This window comes from Manacus vitellinus, unplaced genomic scaffold (genome assembly GCF_001715985.3).
Source record: "Manacus vitellinus isolate BGI_N305 unplaced genomic scaffold, ASM171598v3 scaffold_3_pilon, whole genome shotgun sequence".
NCBI lineage: Eukaryota > Metazoa > Chordata > Aves > Passeriformes > Pipridae > Manacus > Manacus vitellinus.
In genome coordinates, this window is record NW_021940535.1 from 13,996,576 (window position 1) to 14,022,239 (window position 25,664).

General features: G+C 41.9%; 1 protein-coding gene across 1 annotated transcript in view; it reads right to left on the reverse strand.

The window, feature by feature from the left end:
- The window catches only part of CMTM7 (CKLF like MARVEL transmembrane domain containing 7), a 28,762-nt gene extending 3,454 nt beyond the window's left edge, over positions 1 to 25,308 (reverse strand). The window contains exons 1-4 of the mRNA XM_018075935.2: positions 25,243 to 25,308; positions 4,248 to 4,421; positions 1,400 to 1,498; positions 285 to 366 (exon numbers count right to left, since the gene is read on the reverse strand). Coding sequence (XP_017931424.1) covers positions 285 to 366; positions 1,400 to 1,498; positions 4,248 to 4,421; positions 25,243 to 25,296 — 409 coding nt within the window. The 5' untranslated portion in view covers positions 25,297 to 25,308. The remainder of the gene's footprint in view (positions 1 to 284; positions 367 to 1,399; positions 1,499 to 4,247; positions 4,422 to 25,242) is intronic.
- Positions 25,309 to 25,664: the final 356 nt, after the last annotated feature.

Genomic DNA, 25,664 nt, shown 5'->3' on the forward strand with positions numbered 1-25,664 from the left:
ACCTTCTTTTGGTAGGCGGTAGGGGAGGGAGAAAAGAAAGTGTTGATAGATTCAGTATTTGCAAGAAGCAAGTTATTTTGCTCTTGTAGTTATTTGTTTACAGCTGTCAGTAGCTGTGATACGTCTGTGTTGACAAAAAATATGGAGTTACTGCTTCATGAGTAATTTTGAGTAACAACGACCAAGACATTAATAAATCCTTTCAGGTAGACACAGCCCTGTGGCAGAAAATATAAATATTCATTTTGGGAAGCATTCTGGCAGTTACTAAGCACGATACTTACTTGTTGACTGCGTGATGCACGAAACCTTGTAGGACGACCACATGCTTAAAATACAAAGTATTGTAGCTAGGAACCCGAAAGTCTGGATGGGAAAACAAATAAACCACAAATATTTACAGAGCATTAGATGACACATATTCCATGCATGTATGAACACTTTTGTATATTCAGCTTCATATTCTATGAGATTAACAGACCCAAAAAAAGTGATTGTTTTACTCCATTCTGCCAAAATACTAAAAAAAATAAAATTTCCTGTAGTATAATAGCAAGTTATGTCTTGTGAAAACAACAACTGACAGACAGACAAAGAGTCATATACAAGGAGGGAGAAAAAGTTGGACAGCAGCATGGAGTCTCACCTTCTAAACTTCTCACTAGGATTCTGCAACAAAGAAAAGACTGTTTCTAGCACCTCTGAGTACTGTTCTTTTACTGCCCCATTCAAACAAGTCTTTCCCTGCTGCCTGCCAAATAAACAAGTCAGGTTAAGTATTCTAGTCTGTTTGCATCATCCAGACTAAGTTTCTGAAAGCAATTCATTATTCTGGAGGAGTTGTATTTCTGGTCCTGCTGCTGTGAAAATACTGTCACCCACACTCATAAGTCATGCCTCTCTCTACAAAGCCCTCCAGCCAACAGAGGCAGAAAGCATCTTCCAGTAAGTCAGTGCAGAGCCTCAGTGGGTTTTAGCTCAGGAGAAATTATTTTGAAGAGGTCTCTGTTCAGGAGCAGGAGGCAATCAAAACCCAAAGACTGAAATTCTGTAGGTAAGTTCCAGGTGCTACAACAGCCTTTTGTCAAAACTTAATTGTCTTAATTCTTCCCCTAAACATATTAGTTCCAGTGAGTTAATGCAGAAGCCTTTAGTTTCAACACTCTGACAGGACAAATACCCACTTTTAGTGGTGAGTCTGGAGTCTCACAACAAAATATTTTTATTGGCACTGTGTTACAGAACATTCACTGAAATGAGTAAGAAGGTAGTTCACCCAATCAAGACACAAGCAAGGCAAGTCTGTAAGAAAATAAAAGTACAAGTAACAGATTTCCAATGCCCTACTGTATATATTTTGCAATTTTAAAAATGTCAAGACTAATAAACACAGTCTTACCGCTCCAGCCACAAGTCCAGTCACATTGTAACTCTTGGTTGCTGCTACAATCGATCCAATGAGAAGCAGAATTGTACCAATTAAGTAATGAAGGAACTCCTGTAAAGACAAACACAGCCTGCATCAGAAGGGAAACTTAGCAGGAAAGCATTTTGAAATGCCTCAGAAAGAAATAAGGTTGGCAGAAGTGACTCAAACCCAGAGGACAAAACACTAGTAAAAAAAGGAAAAAGAAAAAAAAGGCAAAATGATATTAAAAAAAACCCTAACAACCCACCTTGAGAGTGGATTTTGTGCCAAACCTCAGTTTCTGTTAAAAAAGGGGGAGAGGGACAATCTTCAGATCTACTAATGTCACTGGAATAAGGTTCACTTACTGGGTATGGATGCAATCCTTTCAATTCAACATAGTTTATTACTGAGGATGAAACATGTCTCCTTATTGCATCAAGTATTGCGCTGCACTAAAGGGATGGTTCTGGAGGAAGGAAGAAGCTTTAAAGACATATTTCTCTAGCCTATATGAGATGCCATAAGTGGAAAACCAAATGCTCCTACTTCTGATAATCTTAAAAAGTAAGCAGTGGATCTACTGCTGGCTTTACTAATGACTTAGGTCAACCAAGACTCGAAACAGGAAGGAAGCCGCAAAAAGCACAACTGCAGTAAAACATGATGGCACGGGCTTTTCTGGGAGAGCACCAAGGCACCACATTTAAGATCTTCTCCGGTGTGATGAGTATCAGTCTGGGAGTCAATTTTACCTTGTTACAAGCAGGGGTTATCTGTGGATTGATTCTGAATCCTCACAAAGCTTATGGCAACCAATATGTGTGTTTGCACATGAATGTGGGTTGTTTCTTGTGCATGGTTGGGGTGGGCAGGGGCATATCTGCTTGCTGTATCTGCATGAACCAAGGGAATGCCATGTATAAGGGAGAGAAGAGATTTTATCTCAAACCACAAGATAGAATATAGTCCCAAAATTGTTCAAGGAAAGCCCAGACGATAAACAGTCTATCATACCAGTGTCCCTCTGCTCAGGTGTTTTATAAAGAGCTGAGAAGGATTTTTGCCATAGAGAGACTGCAACTTGCTTTCCTCATTCATAACCTTGTTTCAGTTAATCAAGATCCCAACCCTTGCATTTTCTAGAATAAATTATTTCCATAAGGAGCCTTTCTCTGACTAGTCCATGATGCAGCAGGCAAATTAGACACACCATTGCCTCCTTAGAGGCAGCAAATAAAGCAGTGTACACAGGCCACTACTTTAGAGGAATTCGAGAGGTTCAATGGAATCCTCAAAGGCTAAATTAGGTGGAGAACCAACACCTGGCAGGGCTGAGAGAGTGCCCCTCTGGAGAAATACTTCCAAGCTTTAAAAGGTGTCAGCGCTGAACCACCTCTTGAACCACTGCAACTTTACTGACTACAAATCACACCCCCAATTGCAATGTAGAAATCCTGCCAGGAAACTCATGTGAGAGCTACCTGTAGTTTCCCAAAGTCTCTTATATGTCTTCCTGTTCTGTTCTAAAGATACTTAAATGTGTGACTGATAAGGAAGTTGTTTGTTTTGTAAAAGAGCAGCAGTGTTCAAGCATCACATCCCATAAAGCTATTTGAAGCTGAGCAGCCACAAACTTCAGTGCCTTAAACTCACTAGTGGCTCTGGAACATAGAGGAATGATTAAGCACAAAACAAAAAAAACAAAAGCAGCCTATGAAGAGGCCAAAATGGCATAGACTTGTTACAGCAATGCACACATTAAATGCTGCTTTACAAAACTGTCATTTATTAGCTTACTTCAGTCCTTTATTTTAATACCTACATCTGTATTATTTCTAGATAAATAAGTATCTTTAGAGACAGATAGTGGTGGCATACATTTAAAAAGAAAAAAGCCTAACCATGTTCTTCAGCTAAAAAGAAAAAGAAAGAAAGTTGTATTTTTCTCTCTGGTTAGAGGTGGATGGATGGACAGACTGTTATCTTAGATCTGTACAGTACTTACATAATTTCCGTTAAATGCCATCCAACCAATCTTGGATTTCAAAATCCCTCTATATCTCTCCAGTTTGCTTTCCCCATTCCTTTTTTCCTTCCTCTGTGGAATTAACATGTCACTATGTGTAAGGGAGGCATGTTCTAAGAGGTTATTAAAATCCATCATTCCATACCAGGATGCAGAACTCTTTTATTAGGTGACCTGACCCAGAGCTACTGAAAAAGTTCAGGTCTCACATTTTCTATGCTGCCTGTTAGTTCTCCACTAGGATATGAGAGATGGATGTGTACGGGAAATGTGGGAATGAAGCAGAACATCCTGCAGGATATCCCAGAAAAAGCAATCAGGCCGAGGCTCCTATTTCTTGCTATTGTTTAAGTTACCTAAAACTGTACCAAAAAGAGACACATTTGACTTAAATAGCACTCACAGACTTTATTTTGGGACAGGATGTAGTACATGAATTCTAATGCTACGATTTGGTACACTGGCAATCCCTTAGCTGCTTTAAATGACCTGAGCTAGGACTCATCTGCTGAAGGCTTGATAATCAGTAGCTTCTTTGCAATTGTCTCAGAATAACACTATTGACTTCCCTGGAGTAAATCTGGATTTATATGTGTCTGAAGGAGGGCAGGATCAGATCCAAATCAGCTAAAACCCCTTACAATTAGAGCATCTGCTGAATACTAATAACAGAAGGATCTGCATACAAGGTAACAAAGAATCAAGTGAAAGACAGCCTATCATTGTGAAACAGCACAAGAAAAAGGACTAATAAATTGAGATGTGAACCCCCAAGAGAGGCAAGGAACCCAGGCGATGTCACGGGCTTACCGCAAGTGGCCAGCTCACGCAATTGAGTTTCCTGTAGACCCTGAAGATGTGGGTAACGTAGAAGAACAAAATCATAACCAAATCGCACATGGTGACAATCTGAAAGAAGCTGTATGCACTGTAATCCGTCCATGAAGAATTATTTACACTGATGAACCCAATCAGCAGTGAGATCTGGAAGACAAAATGTGCATTAAAGATTTTTACAGTGGTGCTCAGAGGGTTGTGGAGATGATTTTAAGCAGAACAAAATGGCACTTAGAAACATAAGACAAATATCTAATGTAAATTGGATGGTCCCAACAAAATGGAGGACAAAGTAATGAGCATGATAATGATGTTTTATAATTTGCTGATAAATGAGGTAAAGCAACCATCAAGAGTGGAGAAAGGGCCAACTGCCAGAAGGAATGTAGCAGTTTCAGCCTGAAGAACCCAATCTGAAGAAGTCTCTATGTACAACAGAAGAGGTCTCAAATAGAGAAAAAGAACTGAATGCCTGGAGATGCACCAGCGACTGAAGCATCTAAACCCCATGGACTTTCAGAAGGAAATAACTGAAAGCTGTAAAAATTGAGGTGTCCATGAGCAGATGCACCTTTACTTTCATTTAGTGACACTTCTCACATGCAAAAGCGGATGACCTGGCTGCAACTGAGCTAAACAGTTTTACTCTTCCTTTTCTACCACCTACAGAGCAGGGGTATTAAAGCATTGTAAGGCAGCATCATAGCAAATAATATAAACATTTGGGGGAATTGATTAATTCACCCCACCCCCAAAGCTTTAATATGTTAACACTGCCACATAAAAGTATAAAGCTTCTGTACAACTTCCGTCAGCTGTATGCTTGCAAAGGACAAAAGCTATTTCATGTTTTTAAAATATGAAACTACTTGTTTAGTTTACTAATCTTGCTGCTTCCACCAGCCTGGCTAACCCGGGTGATCAAAATAAATCTACTAAAAATAAATATACTAAAATATTTTCTTATTACAGACTTTGTCAATGCATGCTTTCAGCCACTGTAATTTTTAGCTCATCTAAAGTCAATCGGAAGAAGTAATGATTCACACTTTAAGTGTTTCTCCTAGACATTCAAAAACTATCTGAGGAAGCCAGAACCTTAAGACTACAACATCCTTTCCTGCACACTCATCTTCCAAACTCCTAACCAACTGCATTCATTATCAGAATAATTTCCTTAAGATTAAAAGAGACAAAAAAAAAAAAAAGAACAACAAACCAACACCCAAACAATATAGCTTAGATTATCCCTGCTGCAGTGTTAACCAAGTTTCACCTGCTCAGTTCTAAGTGGACAGGCTAAATATATGCATACATGAGGGCAACCAAAAGCTATATACACACAAAAGAACTTCACAAGAACTTGTCACCTTGACCAAACTCCATCCAAACAGCCACATCAATGTCTTGACAGTGAACCACCTTGAAAAGCTGGCTTCAAAGAGAAAAGTCAGTGTTCCAGATTCTTTCCCACACAAGTGGCTAAGCTATTGTCAGACCTGGTCCAGCTCCATTACTTTTACTGTGTTTGTCAAGTAGTTGATATTAACACTATAAGTGATGCTCAGTCCGAGACAGTCATGGGGTTCTGCACTACAGTGAGCCTACATCTCCTCTCACCTTTGGAAGTGACACAGGACTTGGAGATGCAGGGTTAGATCATACTTTGTGCTTCTCAAGGATGGAGGTCACAGGTGTCTTTGAATATGCTTGATAATGCTCAGTCCCTGTCTCCCCAGATGTGTTCCTGCCCTCTGGTTTGGGAGTGCAACATCAGAGCAGCATCCTGCACATTCAGTGCTCCTGTCTGTACCACACTTCACATCTGGGTCTCACTGCCTCACCACTGGGGAATCCTAAATGCACAAAGTCTTGCACCTTGTGCATGGTAGAGCTTTCTAATATGCCACATTTCTTAGAAGACAACAAAGCAATGCTCTCCACAATTCAGCATTTAAAGAACTCTGGCCGAGTTCTTCAATTCTGAAGTAATTTGGATGCAGTTTTGTCCAATCTGTATCTACATATAGCAGGTCTACATTAAGCAGTGGTTTCACGAGGGACCAGGGCACCTGTCATCTTCTCCTTCCCACCCTGATTTTCTTCCCTGTTAATGTACTGGCTCCTTCATTCATCTGTGCTGAGCCACCTTAGTGTACAAAGCTAGCAGAAAAGTGAACTACTGAAAAAAGGCTTTACTCTCACTCAGCCATCACACAGGGCAGGGTCAGGTGAGCAAGGGAGTGTGAGGGAGAAGTTAGGACTTCCACAGAAAAGATAGGAAGGTCTGAGCAGGCAGGATGGCAGTAGGGAGTACCATGCTGGCTCAGGCTGCCACAGACCATGCATCTCAGTCCCTTGAATCTTAATGTTAGTTAAGAAGAGTTGTCCGAATTAGCCATTGAATAACTTGAACAATCAGAAGGAGATCATTTGCCCTATAATGTAGGAGAACACTTGAAGTGATGTAAGACACAGCTATTATTTTCATAATTTAAAACTGAATTTAATGAAATTTCATTCCATAGGAAGACTCAACAAGAAGTCACAGCAAGCACTGAGTCTTGCTCTTGGATAAAGGTGAGATGAGGACAGTACTTCCCTAATCACCAAAGGCTAGAAAGGGTCTCCTTTATTCAGGTGTCTTCAGTTCCCAGTTTCAATTACACCGTGCAAATCAAGAAAGAAGCCTTAATTCACAGAAATATTAAATCTGCCTAGTGGCTCATTTCATGCACGAACAATTAACTTTAGCAACTCTTTTTACAGTGTACAAAGGATAAGGTGGGCGGGATCCTTGAAGTACAATCACCACCCAAATAATTAAAACCACTGGGAAAAAAACCCACTTAGTTTAAACTAGATCCAGTTCTTTCTATTTCATGGAAGCATAAAAGTATTTTTCTTTTCAGTTAAAAGGTATAAAAAGCTGAGAAGAAGCATAAAGAAGAATGTGAGCCGTCCAAGAACAGAAAATTCATCTGAGGTGTTATATTCCTCAGAAATAGGAAAATACAAGGTACCAACCACTCAGTGAAGAATCTGCTCAGCTCCTAAAGATGGAGTAGAACCGTGGATTTCAAGACTACTTCACAATTAAAACAGCTCCAAAACCAATTTGCAAAGATTCTTCCTTCTTTGATTTTAGATGTGCCTCAGCACACAGGTAGGAAGAAACCATGGCAAGAGGTAGTTCTTTCAATGTTTAGTTTCTTAGCATAAATTTTGCAACATGAGATTTACCTGCAATTTCTAAAAAGAGTCATCTGATCAGAGGCACATAATTCTGTTTCACAGGACAGGTGCAAAGGTGACCCTATAAACAACTTTATAAAAGTTGTCTGCCACACTATTATTGCCAGCCTGCATGGCTGGCAGGTACAGTCAGAGTTTAAAACTCATATGTTGAAAAAGAATGCTAACAAATGTAGAGCCACATAATATCATTTGTCCTTTAAAAGTGACAAACACTGAACTTCTTTCACCAGATATTGGTTTATCATGATATATACTGGGTGATGACTGTATTTTTTCCCCCTCTGGGATTCCTGTTTCCAGAGGTTAGAGTGATAAAATGATTAATATGTAACTGTCTGGGATACAGTTCAACATAGATCTTAGAAGTCAGTTTGTGACACAGAGAGAGAGAGAAACGAATGGCAAAGCACTAAAGTGATCAAATGTTACGACTGCTCTTTATGCATCTGTGCTCAGGGGAGCAGGTTAATACACCTCGAAAATAAAAACTGAGGGTACACAAAAAGCCAGGGCACTGCTATTTCCCTTTCAATATAGCATTTCACAGATTGTGAGAGCAACACACATGTAACAAACAGCCAGCAAGGCAGCGTGACCAGAAGTACAGGTCAAATGATGGTCAGTCTCATGAGAAGATTTCAATGTGCTCCACAATATATATCCAGGCTCCAGACCTGCATTACAAAAGGAGTGAGGGACACATTGCAGGACAACACTATTTCAGTGCTTTCTGGTTTCTGAGAAGCAAAATAAAGAACATACACATCAATCAACTCCAAGGAGGGATTTTTGGATTTAAATAAAGTTCTGTATTTACTCTGTTTCACAGAAGTTGACTGGTTTAAACTAATCCCCTTCTTGACTTTACTTTGGACCAGATTTTTGAAGTAAGTCATGAAGAGTGTTTAGAGACACTGGTATATATCAGGAACTATCTCACAGATAAAGGCAGTCAGGCAATTGCCAGGAGGCACTCAATGCCTTACCAGATAGAAAAGATATAAAATCTGCAAGACTCTTACAGAGTAAATCTGCATTCTTTTCTCTATTTTGAGCCGGAGATGAGGTAACCACATCCTCTGCAACGTTCCTGTAGAAAATGTTGGCTCTTGAATGGCACTGAATGTTCCCAAGCCTAAATTCCATTCTGATTTGAAGCTAACGCAGCTCTACCAAAGAACGAAACATAATTTATTCTTTCTTGATATGGTCTTCTTCCTAAAGCTGCCCAAGATGCTGCTGGCCATCTTTACCACCAAAGCACATTGTTGGCTCATGGTCAGCTTCTTGTCTCCCATGATTCTTCCCTGCAGAACTGCTTTCCAGTCAGATGGCCTGCACTCTGTACTGGTGCAGAGGGGCTTACCCTCAGATATCCCCAGCTACAGGACTTGGCATTTCTCTGTGCTGAACTTGATGAGATTCCCACCTGTCCGGACTGTCAGGATCCCTTTCCATGACAGCACAACTCTCTGGCTCATCAGCCACTCCTCACAGTTTTTTTTATCACCTACAAATTTTCCAGGAGTGCACTCTGCCCCATCATCCAGGTCATTAATGAAGATGTGAAACAGTACCAGCCGCAGCATTGACCCCTGGGGTGCACCACTAATGACTGGCCTCAAAGGACTTTGTACCATGACCTTCTGCAACACTCTGCCATTCAGACACTTTTTAATCCATCTCACTGCCCCCTTCTCTAATCCATACCCTGTCAGCTTGTCTGTGAGGATGTTATGGGAGACCATAGCCTTACTAAGATCGAGGTAAACAACACCCATCACTCTTCCCTTGTCTACCAGGCTAGTCGCCTCACTACAAAAGGCAGTAAGGCTGGTCAAGCATGATTTCCCCTTTGTAAATCCATGCTGACTGCTCCTGATCACCTTCTTGTCCTTCATGTGTTTGGAAATCCTTTCCAGGAGGATTTTCTTCATCATCTCCCAGGGGCTGAGGCGAAGATGACCAATTTGTAATTCCCTGAATCCTCCTTCCTTTTCATAGACATTACATCAGTCTGTTCAGAATGGCACACTTTCCTTCTGTACTTCTCAGGCTAAAGAGGAGAGGGAAGGACTAGACAAGAGTGATAAATTCTCTTTCCCTGTGCTATAAAATGCTACTTGAAGTGTTCCCTGGAAATGCTGTTTCTTTTTTAAAAATCAGCTGGTTTTCCTTATTTCTTCTTGTCCCTGACAAAGAATGAGCATCTGAAGTCCATTGATCACTATTACACTCAGTAAAAACCAAGGAAAATGTGTATCAAGACTTCAAGGAAGTAAATCTTCCACTTCAGGAAAATTCAACACCTTCTTAAGGAAAGGACAAGAATCACACCTTTGTATTAAGAAGAGATTATATATGGCAAGAAGATCCAAGTTCCAATGACTCCTAAGGCAAATGCATACTGGAGAAAAGGCCCATAGTATTAGGCCCAGATACTGTTGTACTTCTGATTTCAGATGGTTTGAGTTCCATCTAACTCCCTGTGCTCACTCTTTGCTGGCTATAGTCCCGCAGATACAATTAGGTTACAGAGAAAGCTGAGCTCCAAACAACCTAGCTTCCCAGGAGTGGGCTGGCCATGATGGTGGGACTCAGAGCAAGCCAGAAACACAATCCTCAGCCTCCCTGGTGGCTAGATCTTCCTGCAGTTTCCAGTCCTGTCATCAGCCACAGAAGTCACAGTGAAACTGCCCAAGAGCTGCCTTCATCTCCAGACTAATGGGCTTTGCTTCCCTTCACTAACGCTGGATCCTGCTGGAATGCACAGCAAAGATGGAAAAGCTTGGGTGGGCCAAACCTGCAAGTTCAAAGAAGCCTAATAGAGAATCACCTGCTGTAAGGAAGGGACAGAGATGCATGCCCACCAGTCAAGAGATTACAGGTACAATTTTCCTCGCTAGTGCCCTGCAGGTAACAAAGGAAAGGATTTGTTTTGCTCCCAACGTTACCTACAGTCCAGCTGGCACCACTAAGCATTTTCTGCTCAGTAGAAGACTGTAGTTTATCTGACCACTGAACAGTTTTATAAGCCAGGAATCAATCTGTGCAAGTGCTTTGTATGATCTTTTTCTACTGTCCTGCTCTAATGGATGTCATAAATAAAGCTCTGACTTTACTACCAATACTTAATTCTTTTGTAATGTTTGGAGAGAACTAAATTTTCCTCAGATGCAGCTACCTGCACAAACATAAATCCAGCATGATCTCCAATACTGACAGGAACCTACTCTAAAGGAAAGCCTAATGTTCTGAGCATGAGAGGCCCATTTCCACAAGCAAACACTGACACAACAAGGGAGGAATTAAAAGTCACTGGCTCTTGAATCCTGACCTGTTTTGTAACCAGTCTGAACTTCAGTAAATCACGTATTTCACTGCTTCAGTTCCCCCATTTTCCAAGTGAGGACTAATAAAGACTTTACGTGCATTTGCTAAAGGTTTTTGCCCTCAAAACATTTTAGACATGTAAAATAAGGCAAACATTTTGAGCATGACTAATAAACATCTAGGGCAAGATGACTGTTTTCCTTTACAGTATGAATGAGAACAGATGCCCACCAAAAAGAAAAACCAAACAATAAACACCCCACCCTTCTTCCCCCTGTCCTCCCCTCCAAAAGCCCAAACCAACAATCAACAGATCACAGATGTAACAGACAAGCATATGGGAAAATCATCTGAGGAGAAAGCCACAGAACAAGCAAATAGTAGCAAAAGGTTGGTCTTCTGAGACTTGCTTTGTGGTCAATCTGTGGCTACCACAGCACCAAAAATAAACAAAAATGAGAGCCCTAGCTCACTGGAAAATGGAAATCAGTATTTTTTTTTTTCCTGTCTGTCATTTATTTACTTACAATAGACTGTGATCAGGTTTTGCAAAAAACCCCACCATGCAGAAAACATTGCAAATAAATTGTTTTCTAACTGGAAGTGTAATCTTTAAAGCTTGGACTACTTTACCAGTCATCCTCTTGACCATCCCTGAGTGCTCTGTACCGCACATTATCACTCACCCATACCCAGCTGTTCTTTCCCAATGCTATTAATGACTGTGAAGCAGGGGTTACCCTTTCCCACTGTGCCTGTGTACAGCAGTGGTGTGCTGGGTATGGGTGTGATATAAGCTGCCCTCACAGCAGCTCGTGTGGTGCTGGGCTTTCTGTGGTTAAAACGTGTTGATAACACGTCAGTGTTTCGGCTGCTGCTGAACACTGCTTGCACAGCAGCAACACCTGCTCTCTCCTCCCTCCCCTTACCCTAAAGCAGGCTCACAAGTAGGCAAGTCACAGCTGGCTCAACCGAACAATGGGATTTTTCAGACCATGATGTTGTGTTCAGTGATAAAAACTCAGGAAAAGGAGGTTTAAGGGGAAACGTTCTAGGTTATGGTGTTCCTCTTCCGAAGCAATCATTGCACATAGAATCATAGACTCACAGAATGGTTTAGGTTGGAAAGGACCTTAAAGACCATCTATTTACAACTCACCAACCACAGGCAGGGACACCTTCCAGTAGACCAAGTTGCTCAGAGCCCCATCTAGCCTGGCCTTGGACACTTTTGTCAATGGGGAGTAGTGAATTAATTTATTGCTTTGCTTGTGTGTGCAGCTTTTGCTTTCCTTATAAAACTGTCATTATCTTGATCCAGGGGTCTGTTTGCCTTCCTTCTATTTTCTCCCCATCCGACAGGGGAGGAGAGTGAGCGAGAGGCTGGTGTTTGGCTGCTGGCTGGGGTTAACCTGTTGTATGTGGCCTACCCCTTGTCTGGATTTCTAGCTGCTGCAGTAGGACAAAGAATGGTATTAAAAATCTTCATTGCAGAAAGACACTGAATATGGTTTTTGCAAATCCCAAGATCATGCACCGAACTGAAAGACTGAAACTGCTGTCTTACCATGTAATTTTAAACTATGGATAATAATTTTCTTTTTCTATATAGAAATAAGATGTGAAATGCCAACTAAATTGCAGGGAGCAAAGATAATGTTAATAAGAAGCAAAATTGCCTCAAGGTGCCCAGTTCTAGAAAAATACTATAACTCTTATCTCAAAGTTTTATCATAATACCGTGACACACACAGTATCATGTATCATCCACCCAGCACTGTGTTATCTCTTCATTTAATTACTTTGCCAGGCAACATCCTTGTATTTTTCAGAATACCTTCCTTTTTTTTTCTTGACTGTACTCCCCTCTACTATACTATCCCATGAGAAGTCATACTATAACTTTTTGTCTCCAGTGTTTCCTTTCCTTTTTTTCTGCTTATTCCCCTTTCCTATTCTTTCCTACATTACACTCGGGATTTCTTCTCCTTTATCTCACTCATTCTCTCCCACTCGAATTTCCCTCTATACATGCCAATGCATCACAATTCCCTCTTTTAATGTTTCCTAGCTATCTTCCCCAGTCTCTTGCATCAGGACATGTATTGCAATTAGCTAACTAAAAATTAGCACCATTCAGGGGAAAAATGTCAGGGGATAGGATTCAGCAGAGTGCTACACCTGCACAAAGACTGTAGGCAGCAGCTCTGCTTTACCAGTCTTCAGTTAGTTGGCAATACCTGAAAGTGCTTTTTTTTTCCCCATGCACTGTACTTGCTGAAGGACTGATGAACCTTTGTACTGCTTTAAATGTCGCTCCTCCTGAATCTGAAAAAAGAAGGACCCTGAGAACTACCCATGAAATCGATAAAACCTGTTTGATTTCCACTCTCTTAAAACTTACCCAAGTTCTAGTGCAAGCAATTGTACAGAAACTGTGTCTACAGATTTGGGGCAAGGGACAGCACTGACTCTCATCCTGTTTCATCACAGCCATTTTAAAAAAGAACAATATAACAAGAGCTAAATTCTTTTTGTATTTGAATGAAAAAAAAAGTCAAAGTTTCCAGCTTATGACACCAGCCAAGATGGTAAATGGAATTTTCCATCCCTACGCGAGCCAATCAGGATAACCATGCCCCAGAGAAATGTCACTGACTGCAGCTGTACATTTCCAAATGTTACACCTCAACGCAGTGAAGCAACACCCACATATTATTAAGTGCATACTTCTGGTGGAGTAAAATAATTTTTTTAACAGCTTCCCAAAACAGAAAGATGAGCAAAGTGCAGGCCAAGGTTACAACTGTAGATCATGCAAGACCGATTCCACTAATTTAAGCAGCAATGCTGACTGCTGCTGTAATCGAGATTTCCTTCTTCCAAGGCAGTGTTGGAAATGTGAGCTGTAACAGACAAACCCCTACTAGAAAAAGAAGATAAAGGGCACAGTCCATTTGAAACTTCATTAATAACAGATGAAATCAGCTGCCTTCAAGTGCATGGTTCTGTGAAGCAGTCAGTCTTTGGTTGCACAATAATCTTTCAGCCCCTGCGTCTGGGCAGATTTCCTTCTCGTCTGGCTGCTTTGCTAAAATGAGGAGGCTGCCTGGCCTCTGATAAGTGACTTCTCTTGTGCACCACCATCCACAGGCTATTTATTGAAGATAAAAATGGTGGGAGGGTGAGAAAAGACAAAATAATCTTATTCAGACCCTCTACAACTCTGATAAGAGGACAATCCTAAGCACAAGGAAGCAGATTTCTTTATCTATTAATAAGAAGTTATCTATCTGCTCAGGCACAGGCCTCAGTGGTAGAAAAGCATGTGGGGTAATCCCAGAACCAGCACATGAAGGACATTATTAAAGAGCCCTTGTTGCACAGTGTTAGCCATGATCATTAAAAAGGCAATTCTTTGTAATGACTAGCTGCAATTAAGTCCTGCCTACCACTGATCACAAGACTTCAATCCTGCTCCTGCCAGCTGAACTAGTTCCCTGCCTCAATCTCCACAGCTGCCTGCACCACCACTGCACCACGCCAAAAGGCACTACATAATCCTGCACATTATTAACTGAAAGCTGAGGATTTCATAGTTATATGGCAAGTAATAGGCTATATTCTCATCAGGTAGTGAATTAATTTTTTTAAAAAAAGGTTGTGATCAACAACAATCTCATAATTTTATTTATTCTTCTTGCCAATTCAATTTTAACAGATTTGTTTCAAAATCAACCTAAATTTAAAATATTTCAACTGTAAAAGTATTATCAGTAAGCTTTTTCAATCTATAAAAAAGATGCACACATGACACTCAAAATATTGCAGCAACTAAGTAACATCACACAAGGGCCATACGCAAGTTACAAACAATTCCCAAAACACATAAAACTCATTGCAAAACAATATTAATAGCACAACTAACTGTTAGCATGTCTGCAAAGGATAGAACAGAATTTTAAATACTGACAATGCCCCAGAAGGGTTCTAACTCTGGGAATCACAGCTGCCTTCCCTCTGATTTTCAAAGAGGTGCCACCTGCTATGACTGCAAGGACTACTCTGGATAAAGCCAGAAGAACCCTATACTTTGGGAGCACACAGCTTCTTCCTCTATGAATAAGGAATTAATTCCCTATGCAAGAAACAGCCTCCATGAAACAGCCAGCCTGCCACCTGCTCCAGTGGTCTCTCCCATCAAGTCATAATCCCCAAATCATAGACAAACCTGCTGTTTCAGGTAAGAGCAAAAACACATCCTCTATATAACTGGGGTTTTTTTTCTGCAGATGCAAAAATACAATCCCTGGCTCAGCCTGTGCTCTCTGCCCCCCTTACACTGTGGTGCTTGCTGGGAATCTGTGTCTTACACAAACAAGCCCATTTAGAAAAGACAACCTGACTGCTGCAAAAAGAACGCATGCACATGGCTCCTGCTGTAGCTCGCTCCACTGTAAAAGACCATCTACCTTGCATGGTAGGGAGAATCCCTACATCATAACTCAAAAGATTATAGGAAGTAAAAAACATTGCAATCTCCAGAGTCCTCTAGTAAAAGGTGGAGTATCTGCTGACAGCAACCGAAAATGAAGGGATTAATATTACCAAATCTCTCCAGATCAAAAAATTGCACAGCAAGTTGTGACTGTTACTTCTCTCTTCTGCAAGGCAAGCACTTCCAACATCTAGATCTTCCTGGAGAGCCACGTTAACTGTTCTCTTGATCTGGTAAACAAAAGATTCAGACAGACTGACAGGAGAAGACAGTCCACACTGTGGACAGAGAAAGAACGCCTCAAGCACAGAAGGTGCTTCTGAGGCAACAGAAAGAAAAGGAGACTGGGAGGAGAACTGTAGGCCAGCACAAGTGGGTTTGGCAGAACTTAAAAATTAAGAGGTTTGAGCTGTCTTAAGGTATGGTAGAAGAGTGGCTCTCAATGGCAGAATGGAATCCAACAATGATGTACAGAATATACATGCTGGTGGAGGTTCAAACACAACCTAGGGTACATAGACATTGTTGGAGAACTTTATACTTTGAGGCTGTTGCTGCAAAAGCAGCACAGAGCTCATCAGCGCTGGGTCTGGAGAGGAAGCCCTCCTTGTGGGCAGGAGACTCACCTGCCATACTTCCTTTTAGTCAGCTGGAAAGATGAGCTCCTTGTAGAAGCAAGGCACTTCTGAATCCATGGCTCTGAACCATTCTCAGGTATATTGTTTCCCCTTTAAAAAGTCAATGTAGTCCCATATTGCCAGTGATACAATATAGAAAAAGCTTATTCCTTACTTGTGAGCCACAGAGCTCTTGTAGAAAAATTTCATGGCTGTCTAAAAATGGTTTCACCAACCATGCATGGCAATACCATCTACAGAGAAGGAGCCCACGTTGGCTGACCGGCCAAGCCTGGCTCAGACTGGCTGGCCGCTTGATGCCCAGGGTAGAGAGTATTTATTTATTATTAACAAACACCCACAAACTCTGCACAACAAGCTGCAAAGTTTCCGCCTTGACCTGGATATCCAACACATATCTAGCAACAAACAGCTACTTAAAACTCGGATAGGAATATATAACATAAAACCTGTACCTCACGGCAACAATCATTCTAGTTAACCTATCAAACTAGATGCACAAAACCAAAAAAAAAGGCAATCTCATCTTCCTGGAAGTTGTTATTGAGATCAAAGATAACTTGCAAACCACACAGTGAAGTCTCAGTGCCTCCACCCAGAAGGCCTCAGCAAGCAATCTGTCCATCATTCAGCCTTACAGATGCTGCTCACAGCACAACCTGTTCTCACTGTCTGAGGCATTTAGTGCTTGACTGACTCAAATCGTCAGTTGACACCTGCTGTAGCTCTCCCTGCCTCAGGGAACACCGCACGGACATCTGCCAGTCGCACAGACAGCACTTCAAAAGCTCACATCTATCATCTCCAGCAAAGGCTCTGCTAGCTCTGTCAACGGGGCCTTGAGCAAGGTCTCCTTGAATAAGAGGAGGACTTGTTTACATCACCAAAGTCCACGTTGTTAGCTGTGCTGGCATAACATAATTTTTATCAGGAAAAAAACAGGTGTGAGTTCCTGAAAACATCATGACAATTTCCAGATCAAGTGGCACCATCACAACCTGGCTGCTGGATCAGCCTGGGCCTTAGCACATAAAAGAATGACCTTCTCTATGTGCAGACACTTGATGCTTGGCAAGGTGCCAGGGAAGTGAAGGGCAGTGAATGAGGGGTGAAAAATGAGAATAGATGAGATTCCCCTGTGGCATTGTCAAAGCTGACAGTTTTCAGTGACTGCCTGGAGACTGGCAGGCCTCTCAAACACACTGGGACAGCACTCCTATGTCTACTAGGAACCTGTATACTCAAGCAATTGCCAAAAGGCTCAACTAGCCAGCAGGTGAGAAGCAGCAACTGGGGACTGTGCTTTTCCCAAACAGAGAAAAGAGCTCTTGCAGAGCATGATTACAGACTTGAGGAAAATAGGCTAAGTCATTCTGCTCTTCTGCAGCTGCTGCTGGTCATCTCATGTTAACAGCATACTTCTTTCCCAGCAGTCAGCACTTGTTTCTTGAACTCACTAGTGGTACTTTTAAAGAAAACAAAACAAAACAAAACAAAAACCCACCAAAAAACATTAAAAGAAAATTCCCCCTGAAGGTAGTTTCTCAATCTTGTCATCATCACACTTCCATTTTCCTTATGGGAAGCTGTGAGCAGAAGAGGAAGCCCTAAGCAGCACAGCTGCTGCTATTGTTGCAAAAACAGCAGCCAAGTTTGTTTTGGCTTTGAAAGCTGCAGACACCTAGCCTTGATCAGCCAGGCACATCTGTCCCAGCCATTACATTCATCAAATGACCCTTAAGAATCTGAGTTAAACAAAGAAGAGGAAACTCACAGGTGGATGAAAGGAAATCACAGCAGTTTCAGAGCTGGATCTCTGAGTACAGAAAGTAGCAATTTCTGGCTGCTGTATACTTTACATATCACCACATAATAGGAGGACAAGGCCACAGCAGCACGCATGACGTGACAAAGGAGACAACTGAGCCACAGGACCAAGTGAATACCTCACAAGGACTCCCCAGGGAGGGGAGCAGAGGAAACACTTACTCATAGAAGCAAACACTGTCTGGCTTTGGGGGACAATACCCCAGTAATGCACAGCAGGCACCAGAGCCTCAGGGTCAGGTATGCATCTCTCACTGAGGTACAGCCACGGCTTCTACTGGATCAAAATGAACATATACAGCCCTGGAATCCAGTGAAGGACACTTGGCAAGATGCTCTTTATCATTTATAGGCTCTGAGCACGAGGAGACTGAACTTGTAAACAAGTGATCCGCTGTTTTCTGTCACTCTGTGGCTGGAGAGGAGGATGTTCAAAGAGACACCATCTCCAAACAGAGTGAAGACAGGGAACACACTGCTCTTGCACATCTTAAAAGATACAAGAACTCATGCTTTTCACCACATCTTAATTATCCAAGGACATAATGTGCATCTGATTAAGATTTTTAAACGGCATTTGCAAATTTAACTTCCCATAAAACAAATGTGCCAGGAAACCATTGCCAATACTTCCCTCTGCTCTTTCAGGCATACTAAACATGTCTGACAGAGGTGAGGCAAAACTTCACAAGCAACACCACTTTAAGGAATTTTCCCTTTCTGTTTTGTCTCCATGCAGCTGTTCTCAACTGCAGTGATGCAGATGTTCCCCAGGTTACACAGAGGCATGGAAAAAATATAACTGGCTTTTCACCACATCTTTTTATCCAAGGACATAATGTGCATCTGATTAAGATTTTTAAATGGCATTTGCAAATTTAACTTCCCATAAAACAAATGTGCCAGGAAACCATTGCCAATACTTCCCTCTGCTCTTTCAGGCATACTAAACATGTCTGACAGAGGTGAGGCAAAACTTCACAAGCAACACCACTTTAAGGAATTTTCCCTTTCTGTTTTGTCTCCATGCAGCTGTTCTCAACTGCAGTGATGCAGATGTTCCCCAGGTTACACAGAGGCATGGAAAAAATATAACTGGCTTTTCACCACATCTTTTTATCCAAGGACATAATGTGCATCTGATTAAGATTTTTAAATGGCATTTGCAAATTTAACTTCCCATAAAACAAATGTGCCAGGAAACCATTGCCAATACTTCCCTCTGCTCTTTCAGGCATACAAAACATGTCTCAGGTGATGTGGTAAATTTCTGGGCTTCATTTCCTTTTTTTTGTTGTTTCAGAAAATGTTTGTTAAACCCTGTTAAATTACCTCTATAGAAAGAGCACTACATGCACACAGGTTGCTAATGAATGTATTAAAACAAATCCTAATGGATGAGTCAGATGAGCAATGAAAGACAACTCCAACTTTGTGCTTTTAGGAAGCCTCTTTTAGGATACAAATAAAACATTCATTGACATATTCAGAACAGAGATACACTAGTGTTTAATAATGACTACAACTGTCTTTTTACAAAATGTACTGGAGTTGACTTTTTTAGCCTTCTAGAGAGGTTTCAACATCAGAAAAATTACTAGTTTCTTTTTTTCTGAAATAGATAGACATTAAAACAGATGGTACAAAACCTTCTCCTGCCCAAGAGAAAAAGAAAAGGGACTACATTCTCAGCTTGTGGTTTGAAACACATGGAACCACTTCAAGCTTATGTATTTCCTGCCCTTCTGTGCCAGACACTTGCTCTTGCTGACAGTAGCCTCTATGGCTGCACTGTTCCCTAAAAACTCACATGGAAAAAAGAAAACCAGAGAGCACAAGTAAAGCTCCGTTAGTTCCCTGGTACCGTGTAACCTGGGGAACATCTGCATCACTGCAGCTGAGAACAGCTGCACGGAGACAAAACAGAAAGGGAAAATTCCTTAAAGTGGTGTTGCTTGTGAAGTTTTGCCTCACCTCTGTCAGCCTGCCACCAAGCCTTGGTTAACATGCAGAGAACACACTGCTTGTTCCCAGCTCTTGCGCAAATACCTGGACAGAAATTGTAAAATGGCCACCCAGAGCAGAGGCACGGAAAAAATACAACTGGCCAAGCCAGCCTGTTTTGGTGTTCTCAAAGTGGAAATAACAGGACTCCCCAGTCCTACGGGGTTTAATTACTAGGCTTAGACATTCCTTACTGCTCCTGTTTCTTTGGAGCTATCTAAGACTTAGAATAATTTTTTTCTCTCTCTCTTTGCTCCGTATGCCCAGCAAGGTCAACTTTACTGCAGCTTATAGCAGAACATCAAAAATAATTAGCAGCTCCAACACATAACTCTGACCTTGGTCTCAAAATAACTTTGCTTCTAAAAACATGTCTTATTTCTTAGCCAGTAGTTTATCACACAGTTGCAGACTGAAGACACTTCCACATTTTTGGGTGGTTTTCCTCAATCCACCAGAAAGCACCATCTACATGGGACTCACAGACAGGCTTACAGTTTCAGCATCTCTGCATATCACCACAATTCCTCTCTTCTGACTGAGCAGCTTTATTACCATAGGGAAAAAATGACATTACTGACACACTGCTGAAAAGAATAAGATGTTTTACTTCAATCTCCTCCACGGACAGAAAGACATTTCAGTCTCAAGATCAAGTCAGAAGATTGAGTAGCTCTTACATCATTCCAAGCATCATTTGCGTTTGTGAATTTCCTTTTCTTGTATCAATGGGTTTGATTAGGAATTGTTTTCTTTCAAAGCAGATTTTGATTTCCTTTTATATTTCAACTTTTTCTGAATATAGCTCCCCAGTAAATTTGTCTGATATGATACAGCACATTCAGAGACAGAACTTGGCTCTAGCAACCTAACTACCAGCATTTTCTAGCTTTCAGTGTTAGATGAATGAATACTCTCCTGAATACTATTATTCAACTGTGTGTTAGTATACAAATAGCCCAGAGAGGTTTCAGCACACTTCAAAGTTACTCAGAATTACAGACTGTCTTGTTGCTCATTCACTTGTCAAGTATGTCATTGCTTTTGTCAAGACATGCTTTGGAAATGAAATAGATGCTCAGCAGAAAAGTTTTAACAATTGCCTTACCATTTTTAACAAATTAAAATGATGTTAAGTCAACTTTTATTGAGTTTATCCTTTTTTTTACATTGCAATTGCTTGTAAATCTTTTCTTCAGCCTTGAGAAGGCAATTTTGATTTTCTTCTGTCTGGTGAAACTGCTCTTTCCTGGCTCATATTACAGAATCAGCACTGTTTTTAGCTTAAAACACACTGTATTTTGAGTCTCTGCTTACTGTGACAGAACTATTTTAACAGTAACAACAGTGTTATTGTGGGAACAATCGTCTTCAGTCTGAACTGTGACCAAAGTTAGCTTGGCCCAACCTGAAGTAGGTGAAAGAGAGGCAAAGAAGGCCATGGGTTACTCCACACCTCTCAGAGTCCAGAAAAAAGGAGCAGTCCAAGAACAGCTTGAGAAGCCTGAAAGAACTGCACAAGCACATGCTGGGATGTGCTGTCTCTTCTACATGTGAGCCCTCAGCACTCCTTTTCTCTCTTCAATCTAGAGTGGTCACGCTCCTGCAAATCTCTGCATCAGACACTTTGGACAGGTGATACAACCACAGCTGTTCCTACCAGCCAAGTGCCTAAGACGGTGAGATACACAGGCTCCAGTGTCAAACATGGGCTGTGCTGAAAGCAGGACCTAGTCCAATACAGCATCAGTGGCATCCTCCAGAGTTCAGCAGTAAAAATATAAAAAGCACATGAGAGCTCTACAAGAAATTCAGCTGAATCAGACTTGTTTGGATCTATCAACACTGGCATTCGAGCCACTCTGATGACAATACGGATGCACACTCATACTGCTGTCTCTAAGGGCACAGGATGCCTCAAGAAGTTTCCAAGAACCCATCTACTGAGAACTTGCCAAGCTAAACAACACAGGTTCCTAGAAAGTCTCACAATAAAACAGGCCAGCAGTAGCACGGACACAGAGCAATCAGCACAGATAGTGCAACATGCTGAAGATTGCCACGTGTGTCGATTTTGTCAGGCTGGCTAAAATTCAAGTCATTTAGTTTCTCTGGTTTAAGTGTACTGTGCACACTGATACACATTCACTCACACACTTACTCAGCACACTGCTAGTATAGAACCAAGGTGGCCACACTGGGATCCCAGATCCTGCATGTATCCCTGTGAATCTAAGAGATCTTGGCAAAACTGAAAACACCAAAAAAACCCAAATGAAACCAAACCAAACCAACAAAAAAACCCCCAAAAACCCCAAAGAACACCAAAAACAGAGAGGAAAAGAGGTGAGGAAAAAAGAGAAGAAAAAAAGGAAAGAAAAAGTGAAAGCTATATTAACAACATCAAGTTAAACTAGCTGAAGTAAGTTAGATGTTGAAGATGCTTTGTAACTTCCTCTTAACATGAGAGCTTCAATTCAGCCTGGATTTTGAAACAGTGCCCCAACTTACATCAGCAACAGTCACACATGGAAAAGTAGGTTTCAAACTGTCTTACTACCACACAAAAAAACACAAGTCACATAACTATGTTAATCTCTTCCATCTTATTTTCAAAATATTTACAGACCATTCCCTAAGCTCTGAAGTCAATGCATAAAATACACTGTCTTTTCAAAGCTCTAATAATTCTGCAAGGTTAAAGAAATTCTCTAGCAAAAAAAGTAAAGGAATTTGTGTAGGCTTACAAACAAGAAACACTTTTTTTTTCTTCCTAATTTCATTCTACGCTAGACACCACAGCACCCAGAATTTCAAGAGAAAGCACTGGTAACATTCAGAAATTAGCAGCAATTCACATTGCACAATCTCTTCAATATTCCTGAGTTTTAGTCCTTCTGTCTTACAGAAGAACAGCTGTAAAATTATCTTTTATTTCTTTTGTATAATTTCCATAGCATATTGTTGGCATCTATTAGAATCATTTAATGCACATATACATATAATCAATTTATGTTTTTTTTAGCTTGCAAGCACAGCAAACAGCCTCTAACATTACAGTAAATGACAAAATATTTCTTTCTTGCTTTCTACCATATCCTTTACTTCTTGGTAAAAGGGACTGAGGAAGAAAGGAGATAACAAAAATTGTAATGTTTCCTCTTCATACCTACAACCACAATTGATTATGTCCAGTACACAACTTAGTGTGACATATATCTAACCCAAAAGACCTTACCTTTGCACTCTGCCAGCATAATGGTTCTCCTTCTCAGTAAGACTACAGTCCCACTAGCCACATTAACACCAGTGCAGGAATGTTTATAGATTTAGCACAAAAAAATTTTTAAGAAAAGAGATACTGCCATCACTTCATACTAGAAGAACTGAATGCTTACATAAATGGATCTGTGGATATAGAGAAATACTGTCTGAGAAGAAATAAAGGAGAGTTGTGAAAATATTTAGCTCTCTATTTTACTGGGTGCAGGAGTTAATTAAGAACTAACCTATCCTGGTTATTCAACATGCTACAGCCAAACATTTATTTTTCTTATGGAATTATTTGAGAAGAAGACACTATTGTGATATGTGATATTAAAAGAAGTTCATTTGCCAAAAGTTCCTTGAATACCTGAGGTAACTCCTATTTACAGGCAAACTGGAAAACAGAAAAAATATAAGAATGTGAAGCTGAAAGAGTGCAAAGGGAAAATAATTTACATTATTTTAACCTTTATTAAAGTCACCGCAGAAAGCCACTTGCCTAAATTCTGATAAATTTTATATTGAACTGCATTGATAAAATACGACTTTATGTAACGTACGTGAAGTATTACATAAAATTACAGAGATTTACATCTAGCACATGAAAATATGTAAAGCATGTAAAGTATGCGCACCAAAAACTGACATTACAGCACAAATGAGCATGCCATGGCTAGCTTTAAGAGTCACTTGTCATAGCTGCAGTGACACCACAGCACGACGGAGAGCAGAGGTGACTAGTTATTTCTAGTCCATAAAAGGAACTGTTCTCTCCACAAGTGGTAAAAGCAAAAAGCAAAGCACAAGTTTATTGTTTTAGGGCTAAAGGTTCAGTTGCAGTGCAGATACACGCGCGAAAGGATGACACCTGTCTTCTGAAAAGATTCTCCAGATGCACTCAATGGTTTGGGAAAAACCCAAGCAACAAGAAGGCAGCAGACAACTGTTTGTGTTCCTACCAAACAGAATTCATAGTGAGGGACAAGTCTGAGGTCTCACAAGCACAGGACAAATGCTCAGCAGGTGCAGGTGGCCATGACCAGTCACATCCAGTTTTGCCTCTTGCTATGAAGGCTCATCTCTAAGGGCAGCTGATGGCTAATAATGAACTGGTAGAAACTGAGCAGCTTTTAAAGAGAAACTTCAGGATTTGATATTACTCCACGGTAATCCAGAACAAAATGATTCCTGCCTTCTAATGTCGATTTAGGAACCTGGATGCTAGTAACCCACACAACTTTAAAAAAATGACTGGACAAATAAAGGTAGGGGGGGAAACGGTGTTGGGGGCTTATAAAAGATGAAGGCAACAACTCCAGCACAAAATGTTGTCAAGGCATAAGTTTTTGCAGGATGAAAATGTATGTGTGGAGGTATCACTACACCATGTCTTCCATGCTCTTTCCTAGGCATTATTGACTGCTACTACTGTAATTAAGGAGACAGATCTCTCCACAGATAATTGTGAGCCACAGAAATAAGAAAGAGCCTATGAATCTGTTAATCCTCCCACATCTGCATGGAGCTAAATTTCCCGCACTAAGTCAAGGCATCAGCTCAAATTCTGGCAGCACTCCGCTATTGATTTCTTTTGAATTTCAGCCATACATCTCCCACATCCCTCCCCGTGTCGATCTCTGACAGACAGGGCACGGAGCCAGCTGGACCGGCAGTCCCAGCTGTGGTGCTCTCCCTTACCAGATCCCTGTCGGCACAGGCACTTGGCCCAGCTTTCTTCCAAAAACTGCTAAGGAATGAGGTGTTGCACTGCAGCACGATGTGCTGTCGCATCACGATGTTATCGTTATTAGTTGCCAAAAAGTTAATACTGGCTATTCTGGGCTCCTGCACGTTCGTTTGAACGAACAGAAGTGCTCGTCGCTGCTTTAGGAAGACGCAAAGGCAACTTCTGACAGACCGAGGAACACGAACTTTCCGTAACGTTGCGAACTGCGAGAGCTGAGGGGCAGCGACGAAACCCGCAAGGAGGTGCGGCCCCAGCACCCCCTGACGACGCTCTCCAGACTCGTCGCCACAAGAATCGTCCCGCAGGGATGAGCGCGGTACCCGCGGAGGGCTCCGCAGGCCCCGACAGGAGCCCCGACAGCCCCCAGGGGCTGCCCCCTCCCCGCTCGCCCCTTACCATCTGGGCCACCTTCAGCATGCCGGCGCAGGAGCGGAAATAGGCGCCGTCCATGAGCTCCGCGTCCGAGCCGAGGAGAGGAGAGCGACGGTGAGGGGCGGCGGGGGCGGGGCCCCGCGCTCCCCCCGGTCGGATCACGCCGTGCGTGAGTGAGGGCGTCCGTCAAATGTGCCTTCGCGGGCCCTCGGGAGGGGAACGGGACGGGATGGATGGCGGCGGGGCGGGCGGGGCGGGACGGCGGCGCCCAGGGGCTGCTGCCAGGGCGCCGGGCGGAGGCGGCGCGTCCCTCCCCCGCCCGCGCTGCCGCCCGGGCGGCCGTGGGCGGGCGAGGGCGGGGGTGCGGGTTTTTCTGCCCGCGGCGGTTTCTTCCGCGGGGGAGACGCTGCCGCACCGCTCATGGGGAAGCGGGGTCCGGGACGAAA